Genomic DNA, 15407 nt, shown 5'->3' with positions numbered 1-15407 from the left:
GCATCCACGAGGACAGTTGTGAAGGTGAGTGTGTGTGCGAGTGTGTGTAGGAGGACGAGGAGGTGGAGGAGCAGTTGCTCCTCGGTGACAGTCTGCGGAGGCTTGTGGGCACTTTTCTGTTTTGAAATCATACGACAGGCATCTTCACTGTGCTTGTCGAGCATCACATCCAGCTGCTACCTAACGTTTGAGAGGCCGAGGCCAGTGGAAAACCCTTGGTGCGACCCGTCCATTAGAACACTTGTTTTCATTGAGTGCTGTTGAAGTCAAGGCTTCGAGTTTATAGAGGTTAAAACAGTCTGCAAGTCAGAACCTGAATGTCTGTCGTCCTCTGACAGGGCGACGACACGTTCAAGGTCACACAGAAATGTTCATTTTGGATGAAATATATTTAACCTAATTGTTTAAATATACAGTAGGAATATAATGGAATAATGGGGTTCAGGAAGTTACAACGTAACGTGGAAGAGTTGGATGCAAACACAGTTGAACTTTTATTTGCTGCGTTATTGCTGGACAATAAAAAAGCATCAGTCGTAAAATAGAATAAAATAAAAAACATACACTGATTTCTTTGATACAAAATGATGTAAAAGTCAAGGGCAGACTCAGAACATCCTTAAAAAAAAGTGATCCAAACAAATGGCTGCAGCCTCTCCGTAGAAAGTGGAGGAGCCGACCTTCACTCTCGCCTGCTGTGAGCAGCAGAGTGGTGAGAACGTACTAAATTATGTAACATCCAACTGCAAATCCTGCCGGTGCTGCAGAGCTGACTGGGACCTGGAGCTGCCTGGTACCTCTGTTGGACTGCCACCAACTTAATAACGTTCAAACGGAAAAAAAAAACTGGAGACGATTAAGTCCGTGGTTTTGTGGCAAAGGTCAGGTAGCCGGTGTGGCCTGGCAGCTCCCGGGGTACAGTGGTGGTCTTCAAGGTGACGGCAGCGCTGTTGTTCTGTGGCGCCTCCTGCGGGTTGTCAGCCAGAATCTTGGCAGGAGTTTCGGTGCCGAAGTCTGGCATCGGCAAAGAGACGGTTCTCACGTCATGGACTCTCAGAAGGACCTCCAGGGTGTCGATCTCCTGGAAGCCCTGCTCAGCCAGTGCCTCGCACGTCCTCTGGACCTGCTCGATACACGGGGAGAAGGAGCACACGCGACCTCCTGCACGGGACAGAACAACACACCTGTCAATGAGGACACATCCAGTAAATACAGTTGTCGCTGGAGCTTCTAATGTGAAGGTTCTATTGATGCTTTCCACAGCATGACACTGGAGTAAACCAGCCACAAAGTCTCCATGTCAACTGAGTCGTCCATCAATAGGTTGACTGGTGTCAAGCTCATCCGAAGGAATCGCTGTCCTGTCCGGTGTTCCATCACCACTGCCGCTCTAAGGGTCAGAATGTTGACGAAACTGAGATGCTGCTTCAGTTTCTGGACCTCTCAAGCGCCACATTAAAGAACTGGATGAGACCAATGGCCTGCATCCGAACCTTTGCTGAGCCTGCATTTTTTGAGCATGTCTGTTTCATCATCGATGGGAAGTGTTTGAAATCTGAGCTGGTTCAAAACCCATCTTGACTCCACACACACCAAAAAGACAAGCAGAGAGTGCTTCATTAGGAGAGTGGTTCCTGTTTTTACCATCTGCGAGGGAGCCTGTCGCTGTTTGGGCATCATCCCACTTCGGATTCAGACAGACGAAAGCCTGATAAGGTCCTGAATTTTTAATGGAATTTTAGATGTCTACTATGGCTTCGCTGACGTGATGGGCTGTCGAACAAAAAGGGCTCTGCGAGGGATCACACGCAATGGCGAGTCACCGAGGCGTTCTTCAAGCATAAAGGTCAGCGGTGTTGTGGCGTGCCATCTCAGGGATGTGGAGGAGAAAACACACAAATGAAACACTCTTTATCGAGATTCACTTGCTCTTGAACTGCTGTTACAGTGATGAACACGAGTGCGTCACAGACAAGCAAGTGTTGGCCCATTCAAAACAGTAGAAGCAACTGCACCTTTCCTGATCTTCCTATAATCCACCAGACTCATTTTGGCTGAAGTCTAAATCCTCCTTCCCCTGAGAGACTGAAGACCCAAAAAGCACTTCTTCATTCCACTGATGACAATAATATAATCAAATGAGTAGCTAAGATTTTCCATGTGTGATGCTGGGTGGGGAGAGGGGAAGGGTCAGGAGGGTCTCTAGAATCTAAAAGAAGAATTTCTCATCAAAACATGATCTAGGAAACCCAGCGGCTTCAGGGAAATCGAGGATTCTACTATTAATAATTTATTTTCCTTCCACCCTGAAGAACATGGCTCCCCTCACCGAGTCCACGATCGCCCACCGAGCTCGGCCCCTCTTGTACAAATGGACCCCTACTGGGGGGACAGTGGGTGAGCAGGACACTCTGGTATGATGACCGGAAAGTTTGACTCCTTCAGCTGGAGACGACAGAGTTTGAGGACCAGAGAGCGGAATATTTACACAGTCGCTGCCAGAACGACAGCCCATCCTTGAGAAATCATGAATTAGACTTTGACTACACGAGCGATTCACCAGAAACATCCAAATCCTGGATGAGAGACTTAACAATCCAAAACAGAACCTCCTCTGAAGGCTTATTTATCACCATGTATTCACGGTGAACATAATGGAAGAACATGGTCAGACTCAGGCTTTCAGCTCTTTCACACCCCTCAGCAACCAAGATGTGCCTGGGGACATCAGAAGTACGCTCGCTCCTGTATTCTGTAATTGCTTGAGTTGCACTTCCTGGTTGTAAACTGCCCAGTAACAGAACAATGATTCTGTCAGTCACAAGTCCAAAATGTTATTTTATGTTTCTTAATTCTGACTTGGTAGTGCTCTGATAGAAAAGTTGTTGATCTATTCAGGAAACGGTGCAGACCCTACTTGTGACTTACGTAACCTTTTTTGGTGGGAGACTTTGCAGGGCAGTGAATAAGCTTCCGTGGTCCTTGCTTCGGGGACACCCCCCTGTGGGGGACCCGGCCTGCACGTTTGAATTCAGGCGTCTATATTACTGCCGGTGCTGCAGAGCACAGAGAGACCGACTCTGCATAGAGTCTCTCAGATAGCTGCCGTTCCTTCAGCCAACAGGCACTTCTCTGTGTCTGGACAGCCGTAGCTACAACTGAATGGTCTCCTAGCAACCGGTCCGAACGCCACAGCAGAGGTCAAGTTGATGATTAAACAAGGGCGTTTCTGATCCTTATTAATGCACGGCCAATATGATTTTCCAAGTCAAGGTTATGGCTCCATGTTTGCGTAATGTGTCCTAATCTCAGACGGCAGAGGGAGGGGACTTTTCAAGAGCAGTATACTCTAAATAAGAGGGCTGGGCCGCACGCCAAGACACTACAGCAAGAGGGGAAACAACTTTGTTTAAAATTCAGTCAACCAAGATCATTTCTATACGCCAGCTCTTTTCCTGTTTAATGGCATCTAGCTTCAGATTCATTCAGGAGTTTGAAAGTATTCAGTTTGAACGCAGAGAAACGGAGACATGCTGACCCCTCTCCTCCGTCGGCATCGCCCTGTATGGTCATGGACCCACCACCACACTGGAGATCTGTCTCCGCTCAATTATGAGCGTGTGTTATTCTAAACATGAGCAGCGTGTGTGTGTGTGTGTGTGTGTGTGTTGCTGTGTACGGGATGGGAATATGTCAGGGCGACTCCATAAAAGGGAGTCAGAGAGGAGGTGGGAATGTTGCGCGGCATCTTTACTCCTCCTTCATTTCTCTAAATATCAGATCTTGGAGTTCAACAACAGGCCGTGTTTACATGGCGCTGTAAAAGTGGAGCAGCTTTTCATTTACATCGATGGGAAGTAGATTAATATTTGATCTATCTGGTTCACTTACACCAGAGAGGGAACCACTCATGTCAGATAGGTGCATGTGTAAATACAGGAAACACGCGTCAAACCGTGGTCCATGGGCCGACTCTGGCTCGCAGAGTCATTTTCAGTGGCTCGTAAGGCTTTAACACACCTGTAGCAGGCTCCAAACCAAAAGCCTTTAAAGCACATCAATATCATAAAGTACATTATTGCACTGGCCTCCTCCAGCAAGAGGAGATGACAAACGGATGGACTTCAGGAAAACAAGAGCCACGAAAGGCAGTGAAGAAGGAAGAAAATGTGTGGATTTTTTTTCAAGCTATGTTAAACTTACCCTCCCAAGATGTGTGTTCTGTTTATTTCTATGCAAGCCACAGACCTTTGTTTGACCCCCAGCTGGATGGTTGCTACCTAACAGGCAACTCACGGGTTCCCATCACTGTTGCTATGTTCTTCCACATCTTCTGACCTCTGCAAACCAAAGGCCTGCCTGAACATGTTAGCATGCACTAGCACACACATTAATGGGAGGGGTGTTGGCCTGGATCAATGCAGTGCAAGGCGGCGACTGCTCAGGAATATATTAAAAAAGTGCTTTGTCACTGTCACCGTGCAGGAGTCACAGGAAGGTGATGGCGTCTCCAAGACCACCACATACATGCAGCAAACCTTTCTGTTCAGATAAGCAGCCCTTTAAAACTGCCATGGCTTTATTCCTCATTTTTCATGGAAAAGATTCAATTTCATCTTGTTGCTTTTGACACAGTCATGCACCTAAAATAGCAAGATGTTTTAGTTATGATTCTGTTTTGATCATTTCCTGAGTGGTGGTGATTCATGTCACTGACGGTTTGAAGGTAAAATCTTAAAGTCATATGAACAAACCAAGTCACCATATCTGAGTGGAAGGTCCTGGGGAGGAGCCACATATTTACATCAAAAAAATGTTTAAAATATGGTCACAACTGACCTCCTTAGTTACTGACATTTTCATTGCTTATTTGCTTTAGCAGCATTTGATAAAATCTCAGTCTGTAGTTGCTGGTGCTACTCCCACCGGCTGGTTCTGAGGGAAACACTTCCAAGCTCACAAGGCTGGAGGACTGAACGCTGTGTTGCAGGGTAAAAAAATGTGGCGAGCACTGAAGTGATGCGCCTGCGAATAAATGGGTGTCAATGCCTCCTCCACCTCCCCTCCCCCATCTGTGAAAGCTGCAGAGTCATAGCGTCTGGAAAACCAAGAACAAACCAAGCAGGCGCCCGAAATCGCTCCGATCTGAACTCGCTCTTATCTGCAACAATTTTCAGGGTGGTGTGTAAAACCACAAGGTCAGAGAGGCCCTTGACAGTGGGCCCCTACAGATATATCAAAGGAGTTGAATGAAAATAAAATTGTCGGAGTCATACCTTGTTTCTTCAGGGCGGTCTTGGCATGTCCCACGGCCTCCCAGGGACTCGGGATGTCCAGAAACACGGCGTCAGCCACGCCGGCGACACCAAACCCGTCCTTGCACACGTCCTGGTTCTTGACGGTGACCAGGTGATCCACGTGGTGCTCCTTAAATTCCTCCGCCACCTTCTCCGCCCGCTGCTGGTGGAACTCTACAGTGTACAGATGACCAGTGGGCGCAATGGTGCGCAGGATTGCATGAGAGAGGGAGCCGCTGCCAGTGCCTATAAGAATCGCATCCACAAAATCCAAGTTAATCTCAGTACTTCCAGCAAAAAAAAACCCTCAACCAAAAATCTTGAACTCAATTGTCTAGCTCAGGATGTCTTGACTCATCCTCATAGCTGGTCCTTGGTGAAGGCCTTTATGATATAGCACTGCAGGAAACCAAAAATCTACACAGCGCAAGCTTGACAATCATTGTGACTGCTTCTTCAAGATACTGAAAAATACATCGGCCCTTTCAGGCCTGGCGTGTGCACTACACTGCTTTTGAAACTCCGTCCATCTCTCCACTCACGAACCAGACCTCAAGATATTGGAACACTTCCACCTGAAATGTCGCATTCATATCGCACAAATGGTCCACACTGCACTGACTAAAAACCACATGGTCTTGGACATAGTGAGGCCTATGAGTCTCCCCATTATCTGCAAAACACACCGATCATACCCTGATATATTCTCTGGTAAACAAAACGCAAGATTATTGAAATACATGTTTGCCATGGATATTATCACACACCCCGCTTTCTTGAATTTGCTTGATCACACAACAAGCTGCATCAGAAAATCTAAATTATTCACCACATAACAACCTTGGACATAATTAATGAGGTCTCTAATCTAATTTATCCCTTCAACACAGCTCAGTTCCAAGTGGATGTTTCATGCGCTGGGTCCTTCAGGAGACAACAATGGTGGATGCTCAGCGTGACGTGTGCGTCAGAGTGAGGCAGCAAGAGAGGGAGAGATTTGTCAAAACGCGAGTCATGTGACCAGCCGCTGTGCTGTGTCGGAGGGTTGCTGTAGCGTTGAGAGCACGGCTGGAGGCCCGCGGCTCCCATCCTCCTCCCCCGTCTTGTCCCGATATTACATCACCGCTGCCTTTGTTAGCTTGGCAACAAAGAGGACAATGTTTACACGGCACTAGCACTCAACATGCTGAACACTCGCGCTGCACAAGGAGGAGGCTGAAACTGTGAATGGACAAGTGCAGGAATGAGGATGCACACGGGTGAAAAAGCTGGATTTCAGACTCATTTTCAGTCACTCACTGTCGCAGTCATGTCTACAAGTATTCATAGTTCCATCCTATCATGACCCGACTCATGAGAAATTGAAGATAATTCTTGATAATAACAAGAGCTTTATCTTAGTGGGTGAAGGACGCGTGCTGCTGACTCAGTGAAGCTAATCAGAAATGCAGTACTCAAATGTGTCTCACAGAGTGCAGAATTTAGGTCAGAAAAGATAAAGATTGAATCTAAAGAAACACAACGTCCACATGCTTCAGCATTTTAGCGATAGCTGCAACATTACTCATCATTTTTTGTTCATTCTCAAGGGCAAGAATAAAGGTAGTGTAATGTAATTTAAAAATACATTGAAATGGTGCACTGATCCCCACCCCCTTTCCACCCAGCTGGTTAGGAGCTCCATAGTGGCCGAGCCCATGTTCCTGCATCCGTAGAAACAAGAAGGATCTGTGAGTCTCTGCGAATCAAAGCCGCTCGCCTCAAAGAATCCATTTAGGTTACTTGTATTTGATCTTTTTGAATTTGTAGTCAGGAGGCTGAGCGCTTTGATGTAAACACCCACGTTATATAGACCCTCAAACTGCAGAGAACCATTTTGGGTGTGCAGCTAGAAGGAGGTCCCGGGGCAGACCCAGGTCACACTGGAGAGACGTGGAAAACCTTGAGGACGTCTCTGACAATAAATATGAAACTAAATATGCCATTCCTAAGTCATGGATTCATGGAACTTCATTATGAGAAATAAAATGCAAGGCAAACTGTGGAGCTCCTTAAGGTGAAGTCAAAAAAAGAAAACATGTTCTTTACTGAGTGTTTAGTTGTAATAATGTCCTTTCTGTATGCTCCTTCTGAGAGGTGACCAACAATGTTTTGTTCAAAAATACTGATTTATTCCAAGCATTTCAGTCAGTTATGATGGCCTATACGCTGGGTTCATTCCCACACAGCGACACCCTCGCACTCATGTGAGACAGAACGCTCCGTAATGAAGTCAGATCCACCTTATCACCTCTAATCAGCCTGTTTATTCATCTCAGTGACACACGGCCTGCACATAGGTCAAACTACTCAGATTTCATCTCACTATCGACGGCAAGCTACTCATCAGCAACTGATCTGAATCCTAAAGTGACTGGAAGAGTGTCTGGGGAGACAAAAAGTCTCTGGCTCTTCCACCGATTAGTAGAAGGAAAAGAATTTCAGTGAAAAGGCCATTTAGAAAAAGGAAGGAGAAGAAGAGCAAACCATTTCGGTCACTAGCAAGGTAGCACATAGCCATAATCCTCAAAAGCAAGCTGTGTAAGGATCACTCAGTTATATTTTATCTCAACTTTCACCTCACCTTTATGATAAACAGAATAAGAATTGAAGTTGAGGGCCAACAAACTAACTGAATTAATTTATAAAAGCAAGTATGCTTCTAAATGTTATTGTGTATAATGGGTCAGGAAGATACTACACTGTTGGATCAATATTTGGCTGTTTATTCAATGAGAATACTCGAATGGCACTATGATAGCAACAACATAAGGTACCTGTAAAGGCTCATTATTATGGTCAACACGTTGAACTGTATTCCAAGTTTAATACAGATGTCTCACGCATTCCCAATGTCTCTGTGTTGGCGGCGAAGCTACATTGCTCCAATCTGAGCTCACACCACTCCAGTGAGAGCAGTCAATACAGCGACCTGAGCTGTCGGCAGTAAAACATGGTGGAGAACGCTTGCCCCTCCCCCCTCACGGCCATCCTCTGGGAAACCCACACAGCCATAGATCACAATTATACAAATTAAAATGGAGGCTGGAGCTCAATGAAAAGTGGACAGAGAAAAAAGCTGGCCGAAGCAGAGTGAAAGGTGACGGTGCATAGAGAGCAGTGTGTTGCAGAACAACCTCTGGTATTAGGGACCAGCGGCTGAACACGATGAAGACGATGCTTGGGTGAAAACATCTGTGTGAATGGCGTTAAGTGCATCACACCCACCTGACTCACAGACGACAGACCCCGGCTTAAGCTCGAGCATCATCGTGATGGTGGCGATGTCGGTGGTGTAGAGGATCTGAGTACGATGCGGCAGAGTGACCGTCCACAGCTCAGGCGTGGGGTGCAGCACATACACCCACCCGCCTTTGCTACAGGTGACCTTCGACCCATATGGACGACCAATCAGGTCTGAGGAGTGGCGAATGACTCCGTAGCGTGTTTGGGTTTGGGCCCCCTGTTGCACCTTCACTGACATCATGTTGTCATGACTCTGGTAGATGATTGCAACGTCGCCATCGCGGATAGAGTCGTTGTATTCAACGAAACTCATGACAGGCCTTGCTGCAACAATAAACATTAGAAATGGTGGTCACACCAGTGTGCATCGCTACTTATTAAAAAAAACATGAACATAAATGCAATGCAATAATAAATTCAAAATGATTATTTGTGAAAAACACTGTCAAAATTACAATTCCCTTATTCAGTTTGTTCACGTGAAGGTGCGATTCGATCTGTTCTTGTTGCACAGCTTAACATTGCCTTTATTACTATACTTCGATAAAAGGCAGCCAAAACCAAAGCTACCTAAAAGCATAAATACAACCTCCTCGGGTTGCATTGAGCCACATTGAATCTTCAGTGCCAGTCAGCCGGAGCAGAAAGAGTTTAAGAGGTGAGTAATAGAAAGGAGTCGTACTGACTTAATATTAATCGCATTATGAAATGCTCTTGAATGTTTTCAGTTACAGTGCTTGAAGGGAAATGCCTTAACATATCGGATGAAACAGTCCGAGCCAGTGTTGACACTAAACATCCATTTTGTTTGTCTTATTACAGGAATTTTAAGTCGACTTAGTCCCCGTCACTCCCAGACCCATCATCACCATTCAAAGCCAGATTTGATCTCTCCACAATCTTGAGTCTGGAAGAGAGAGTCTGTCAACGTGAGTCAAAAAACCCCTTAGATTCTCATTCAATTGTTCTAAACGCTACACCCTGTATATGGCTATTTGTTATTCAATTTTTGATGCCTTAATATGATGAAACAAATTGACAATTTATAGAAAGTAAATCGGGCCAACATGACGTCATATCTAGATGACGTTTTGGTGTCAAGTTTGACGTGCACTAATCTTTTACGAGCGACCAACGAATATTTAACCGCAAAGGATTTAAACGTGGCGAACGCAAAGCACAACACTTGAATTCTAAATGTATAACAGGACTTTCAACCATCTCTCCGCACTAGTGTGAATTATTTTCGGTTTGAAAGTTAGCAGCTCGTTTGCTAACAAAATTAGCAACACTGCTACACTGCAACATTTAAGCCCTGTGCCTTACCGTGTTCGACAGGCTTCTATCTCACGTAACAAAGTGCACTTCTCGGTTGACGTTTCGCCTCTAAATAAAGGTTAAAGAACGAAGCGGCGTTGATTCATTCCCGGCACATGCGGTGTTGTTTTTAGAGGAAGTTGCGTCGGCTGACCGGAAAGTGTCATAAAGACTAGATCTACAAACTGTATGACACAGACGAATTGCGGAATAGATGATGTGCATATCTACAAAACTGCCATTCGACGTGAATTTCATGCTATAGCTGTTAGTTTAGCAGCTTTTAGTGAACATATTCAATTTGAAACATATTTTATTGGAGATTGGTTTTGCTTTTTTTTTTCTTTTCAAAGTACATACAATGTTGGCATTGAGAGATAATCAATCAAATATGTATTTGTAACTATAATAATAGCATATATAAATATAACATATTTTCCGTTCTTTAATAAAATGTACAACTATATTTCTACAACAGACACACTCCCGGTCATCTCTCCGTCTGCTGGTGTGTATAATATTCCCAGACAGTCAGCGTTCAGCTTCAGTGCACGAGGCTTTCCTGTTGTATCCTTTTATAGTGTCCCAATATATCAATATTTACTTTTAAATTCCAGAGTCGCGCGTTTCTGTTAAGGTCTCAAATGAGGCTATAGAGTTCCTGCAATATTTGTTCAACAGTTGTAGCGAGGAATGTTGACTAGCTACTGTTAAACATGCTTCTTGCGTGTATATTTAGGTGTATATGTGTAGGTGAAGATTGGAATTAACTTGTAGACGTTCGTGCTTTTAGTGTACACGAATCTGGGATGGAACAATAAGAGTTCAACGATGATAAGGAATATACAGAGACACCTTTTGTTCAACGAGATGCTTTTGTATTTTAAAATGTCGTTTCGTTTCGTCTTGTTTTCTTGTCAATAAAAACAAGCAAATTGGGTGTGTTACGCAAATTCCAATGTTATCGTTGTTTATGGTGGGAATCTGAATTAAAATGATATAAAAATTGAAATAAAGACGTGCGGTCGTCCAATCAGCGCGTCCAATTAAATGAGCGCAGCGGAGATTTGGACCAATCAGAAGCGAGCAGCTGGACTATAAGTGTCGATCTCAGATGATCGCAGCGTCAGGAGATCCGCTGCAGGTTCCTCAGTGTGTCGGCCCCACAAAATAGGGATCTTTGTCTCAATTCCTGGTAGTAATAGTTCTCATCCTCAAATCAGAAAGCAGGTAAGGGTCGTGGGATTCAGCGCGGGCTCTCGCTCTCAGCCGCAGCAGCGGCGGTTTAAATGTCGAGTGGATGTTGGGCGGCAGCAGACGGAGGCTGTGGCCTTGTGTCCTCTGTTGTCTGCAGGGATTCGGCTCCTCTGCTGCTGGACCATTCCATCCTAGACGCTCGCTCTTATTTCTGCACAAGGTGCAGCAACGCGATGGCTTTTTTTCCCTCCAATTGTCGGTGAGTGTTAGTAAGGTGCATGACTCGGTGTTTCTCCTCCTCCGTCACAGAAAGCAGCCATGCCTTTTGGAAACACTCACAACGAATTCAAGCTCAAGTACTCCTCCGAGCAGGAGTACCCGGACCTGAGCAAGCACAACAACCACATGGCCAAAGTCCTGACTCCGGAGATGTACGAGAGTCTGAGGAGCAAGCAGACCCCCAGCGGCTTCTCCCTGGACGACGTCATCCAGACCGGAGTGGATAACCCAGGTAAGCCCCCACCGCCATCTGTCGACGGCTAATGGCCGCAGTGACCTTGTCAAGGGGATCAGCTCTCCAACACTCTATCTTGGAGTTGCGCCGCTTTTATGAACAGTTTACAGCGAATGGTAAAGATTAACAGCGTTGCATAATATGCGCAGCACTTTATAATCCCTGATGAATTTATAGCCATAAAGAACCAGGTCCTTTTCTATACAGAACTGGAGCCTGATGTTTGAACATTTTAGGTGACGCCTTCAATTCTTTCATGATGTAAAGGAATCTGAGTGCTGCATCAGCACCTGGACAAGGTTGTCATGTCCCCCTCTCAACCTGCAGGCCACCCCTTCATCATGACCGTGGGCTGTGTGGCCGGAGACGAGGAGACGTACGAGGTCTTCAAGGATCTGCTGGACCCTGTGATTGAGGACCGACACGGAGGATACAAACCCACAGACAAGCACAAGACCGACCTCAACCCTGAGAACCTGCAGGTAACTCCAAGTCCTGTGACTCCCGTCGGCTCCCGGCTGCCTAGAAAAACGGACTGTTCTCTCTCTATCGGAAGGGAGGCGACGATCTGGACCCCGAATACGTCCTGAGCTCACGTGTCCGAACAGGCCGCAGCATCCGCGGCTTCTGCCTGCCGCCGCACTGCAGCCGTGGAGAGAGACGTGCAGTGGAGAAACTCTCCGTTGAAGGTAGACCCTGTCCGCCATGTTTTTAATTCACAAAATAATTAGCAGCGTCCTTGTTTCAGTCCAATTTGGGACTGAAGTAGCTATTTATATCCTTGTTTGGTGACATCACATCCAAGGTTAGCCGTGATTCGCTCTTGAATAAGCTGCGCTGTGATTTGCAGTAATCCAGCGCAGAGCTCATGAATATTAAATCGTTACGATTCTGGGTTGTAAATGCACGGCTCTACTTCCTAACATTTAGAATCAGGCTCTGCTATCAGGTATGTGCGTCTGCTAAAAAAGCTCTGCATCATTTCATTGCACCAGTGGCTCCAAATCCCAACTGTGCCAAGGTGAAAGTGAATTGCTATTCAAGGATGCTTGGGCCTCTGGGATAGGCGATTGGCGCCCTCTAGCGATGGCTGGTTGCACTGCTCCCAAAGGAAGTTGCAGCGTTTGCGTCTAAAAATTGAAATGAGTTTATTCTTGTCGCAGCTCTTGATTCTCTGTCTGGAGACCTGAATGGGAAATACTTTGCCCTGAAAAACATGACTGAGGAAGAGCAGCAGCAGCTCATCGATGACCACTTCCTGTTCGACAAGCCAGTTTCCCCTCTGCTGCTGGCCTCTGGGATGGCCCGGGACTGGCCTGACGCCAGAGGAATCTGGTGAGTGAAAGCTGAAGATGGGGTCTCCTCCAACTTGCTTTCTGAATGCTTGAACTATTTCACAGGCACAATGACAACAAGACCTTCCTGGTTTGGGTGAACGAGGAGGACCACTTGCGTGTGATCTCCATGCAGAAGGGAGGCAACATGAAGGAGGTGTTCACCCGGTTCTGTACAGGCCTCACCACGGTGCGTTTGCCTCCAGTTTCTCTGAGCGTGGCGTCTCTGCAGGTCCTGACTGATTTGTTTCCCCTCAGATCGAGAACTTGTTCAAGGAGAAGGGCCATGCCTTCATGTGGAACGAGCACCTGGGCTACGTGCTCACCTGCCCGTCGAACCTGGGCACCGGCCTGCGAGCAGGCGTGCACGTCAAGCTGCCCAACATGAGCAAGCATGCCAGTTTCGAAGATGTTCTGAAGAAGCTGAGGCTCCAGAAACGTGGAACCGGTATGTCCGACCTACAGCTCCATTCCATCTGCTTGGTGTTCTGAAATCCCCGTTTGGCCACAGGTGGCGTAGACACAGCCGCAGTGGGCGGAGTCTTCGACGTCTCCAACGCCGACAGACTGGGCTTCTCCGAGGTGGAGCTGGTCCAGATGGTGGTGGACGGTGTCAAGCTGCTGGTGGACATGGAGAAGCGGCTGGAGAAGGGAGAGTCCATCGACGACTTGATGCCCGCCCAGAAGTGAACGCCTCGCCCACAACCTTCCTCCCCAGCAGCCCCCCTCCCTCCTCCTGTCTGAGTGGTCTGGATTTGTTCCTGTATTTAAAACACCAGTTGAAATAAAATGATCAGGCGGTGCGGTGGTTAGCACTGGCGCCTCACAGCATTCTGGGCAGAAATCTCACGTATGGAGTTTGCATGTTCTCCCCATGCTTGCATGGGTTTACCCCGGGCACTCCGGTTTCTTCCCACTCTTTAAAAACATGCATGTAGGATAATTGGCGGCAAGAAATTTAGTTTTAGGGAACTAAAACACTTGTAATGGAACCTGCCCTCCTGGTGCGCTTAATTCTGGTACCTTTTTTGCTGAGGGTTTTCTCCGGGTACTCCGGTTTCCCCACCGTCAAACAGTGCATGGATTGGAGAGACTAAATTGCCCTCAGGTGTGACTGGTCCGGTCAGCTGCGTGAGACTGTCCAGGGTGTGCTGCTATTTCACCGTAGGCTGAGACTCTGCCCCTCCCCTCCTCCGTGGCCCCTGTAACCAGGGGCACAATCGTGGGTCCTGTTCACAACCAAACATCACTTAAGCAATTCAGTATCTCCTGTACTTAAAACTTGACATGCTTTGAAATATCAGAATAAAAGTGTAACCTGTGAAGCAGTTTGTCATTTACGAACACTATTTAAACTGTTGGAATCTGAAACTGGTCTTAACCTGAAAATGAGCTAAATAAAGTTTCCAACCTTGATACTGACTGTTTGCATCTCTATCGTCATCTCGCTGTGTTGGATTCTGACGCATCGATTAGTTTATTGGTGCATCCTAGAAGAGAAAAGTCACGAGTAAAAACAAGACCCATCCGCCACTAGATGGCAGTGTTTTAGCTCAACTGGCCATTTTCAGCGATTATACTTGTCAAAAATAGTCCCATATTATAAAATAAGACTAAAAGAAGGCAAACACTGAAAAAAAAAACTTCCAGTGAAAACGAAACTAAACAAATGCGTGATGGAGATTTTAAACTTAAGTTTAACATAGAAACATTCCTTTACCAAAGTGATGGCTCTCCACCGCAAATAAAACGCATCTTTTCCAAACACTGTCCTTTCCTTGAACCAAATCCTTCCCTGTGTACCGCCACATCTTTAGCTTCTTTCAAGGAGGGTTTCTATCAGCGTGTCTGTGGTTTCAGACTTATCTCCACCAGTGTTTACATTCATCCAGCCCTGTGTTTAACCTGGGACGCCTCCAAAATGGCCGCACATCCGGGTCATTATCCGAATGGTGACGTCAGTAAAAAAAATCGACTTCATCCTTGCTTGTTGAGCGGTTATAAGTCAGTATAAGTCTGAAAAAATGGACCCAATAAAACACACAATTTAGTTAAATACAACTATTTCTTTGTCCTACCTCAAAACCAGAAATGTACAACGAATCACATCTCACTGAAATTGATTGCTTTAAAAAAAAAAAAAAGTAATGATTGACCTTTTACTGATGTTTACCTGAATACTATGCATGTTTTCATAATGATAATGAGATAATTTTTGTCAATGGCTGAAAAAAAACATTTGAACTGATTTACATCTGTGTGGTAAAATGTACATTTCATAGGGTGAAATGATTATTGGATCATAATTGCAGAGGACAAAAATGGGTGGCATTTACTGCAAATAAAGTGGAAAATTAAACTGGAGACCGACTCCAACAAGCAGATACTTAGTTTGCCCCAGGATTTAGACTGAAAGAAAACATGGGGCTGCGATAAGCAGCCAAACAGAAACAAGTGAGACGG

General features: G+C 45.9%; 2 protein-coding genes across 2 annotated transcripts; one reads left to right on the top strand and one right to left on the bottom strand.

The window, feature by feature from the left end:
• Positions 1 to 475: 475 nt before the first annotated feature.
• On the bottom strand, positions 476 to 11599 carry trmt61a (tRNA methyltransferase 61A). Its single transcript, XM_053845973.1, has 4 exons — positions 9909 to 11599; positions 8565 to 8906; positions 5277 to 5543; positions 476 to 1161 (listed from the first exon to the last, which is right to left on the bottom strand). Exons 2-4 carry the CDS (start codon positions 8893 to 8895, stop codon positions 857 to 859), a joined length of 903 nt encoding a protein of 300 aa, XP_053701948.1. The 5' UTR covers positions 8896 to 8906; positions 9909 to 11599; the 3' UTR covers positions 476 to 856.
• ckba (creatine kinase, brain a) lies at positions 10971 to 14360 on the top strand. The gene is made up of 8 exons (XM_053845971.1): positions 10971 to 11129; positions 11406 to 11607; positions 11938 to 12092; positions 12167 to 12299; positions 12774 to 12945; positions 13011 to 13134; positions 13203 to 13392; positions 13456 to 14360. Exons 2-8 carry the CDS (start codon positions 11415 to 11417, stop codon positions 13632 to 13634), a joined length of 1146 nt encoding a protein of 381 aa, XP_053701946.1. The 5' UTR covers positions 10971 to 11129; positions 11406 to 11414; the 3' UTR covers positions 13635 to 14360.
• The last annotated feature ends 1047 nt before the right edge of the window (positions 14361 to 15407 follow it).

Source organism: Synchiropus splendidus, chromosome 16, assembly GCF_027744825.2.
Source record: "Synchiropus splendidus isolate RoL2022-P1 chromosome 16, RoL_Sspl_1.0, whole genome shotgun sequence".
NCBI lineage: Eukaryota > Metazoa > Chordata > Actinopteri > Syngnathiformes > Callionymidae > Synchiropus > Synchiropus splendidus.
The sequence above is the reverse complement of the archived record's forward strand: the minus strand, read 5'-3'. Positions and strand labels throughout refer to the sequence as shown.

What these genes read in the sequence shown, in the direction of transcription:
- trmt61a (XM_053845973.1), bottom strand. Translation starts at nt 8,895, where the DNA reads ATGAGTTTCGTTGAATACAACGACTCTATCCGCGATGGCGACGTTGCA. An exon ending in GTCTGTCGTCTGTGAGTCAG is followed by an intron (nt 5,544 to 8,564) that starts GTGGGTGTGATG and finishes CGATTCTTATAG; the next exon opens with GCACTGGCAGCGGCTCCCTC. An exon ending in GACCGCCCTGAAGAAACAAG is followed by an intron (nt 1,162 to 5,276) that starts GTATGACTCCGA and finishes TGTCCCGTGCAG; the next exon opens with GAGGTCGCGTGTGCTCCTTC.
- ckba (XM_053845971.1), top strand. Translation starts at nt 11,415, where the DNA reads ATGCCTTTTGGAAACACTCACAACGAATTCAAGCTCAAGTACTCCTCC. An exon ending in TCAACCCTGAGAACCTGCAG is followed by an intron (nt 12,093 to 12,166) that starts GTAACTCCAAGT and finishes CTCTATCGGAAG; the next exon opens with GGAGGCGACGATCTGGACCC. An exon ending in TCTGTACAGGCCTCACCACG is followed by an intron (nt 13,135 to 13,202) that starts GTGCGTTTGCCT and finishes GTTTCCCCTCAG; the next exon opens with ATCGAGAACTTGTTCAAGGA.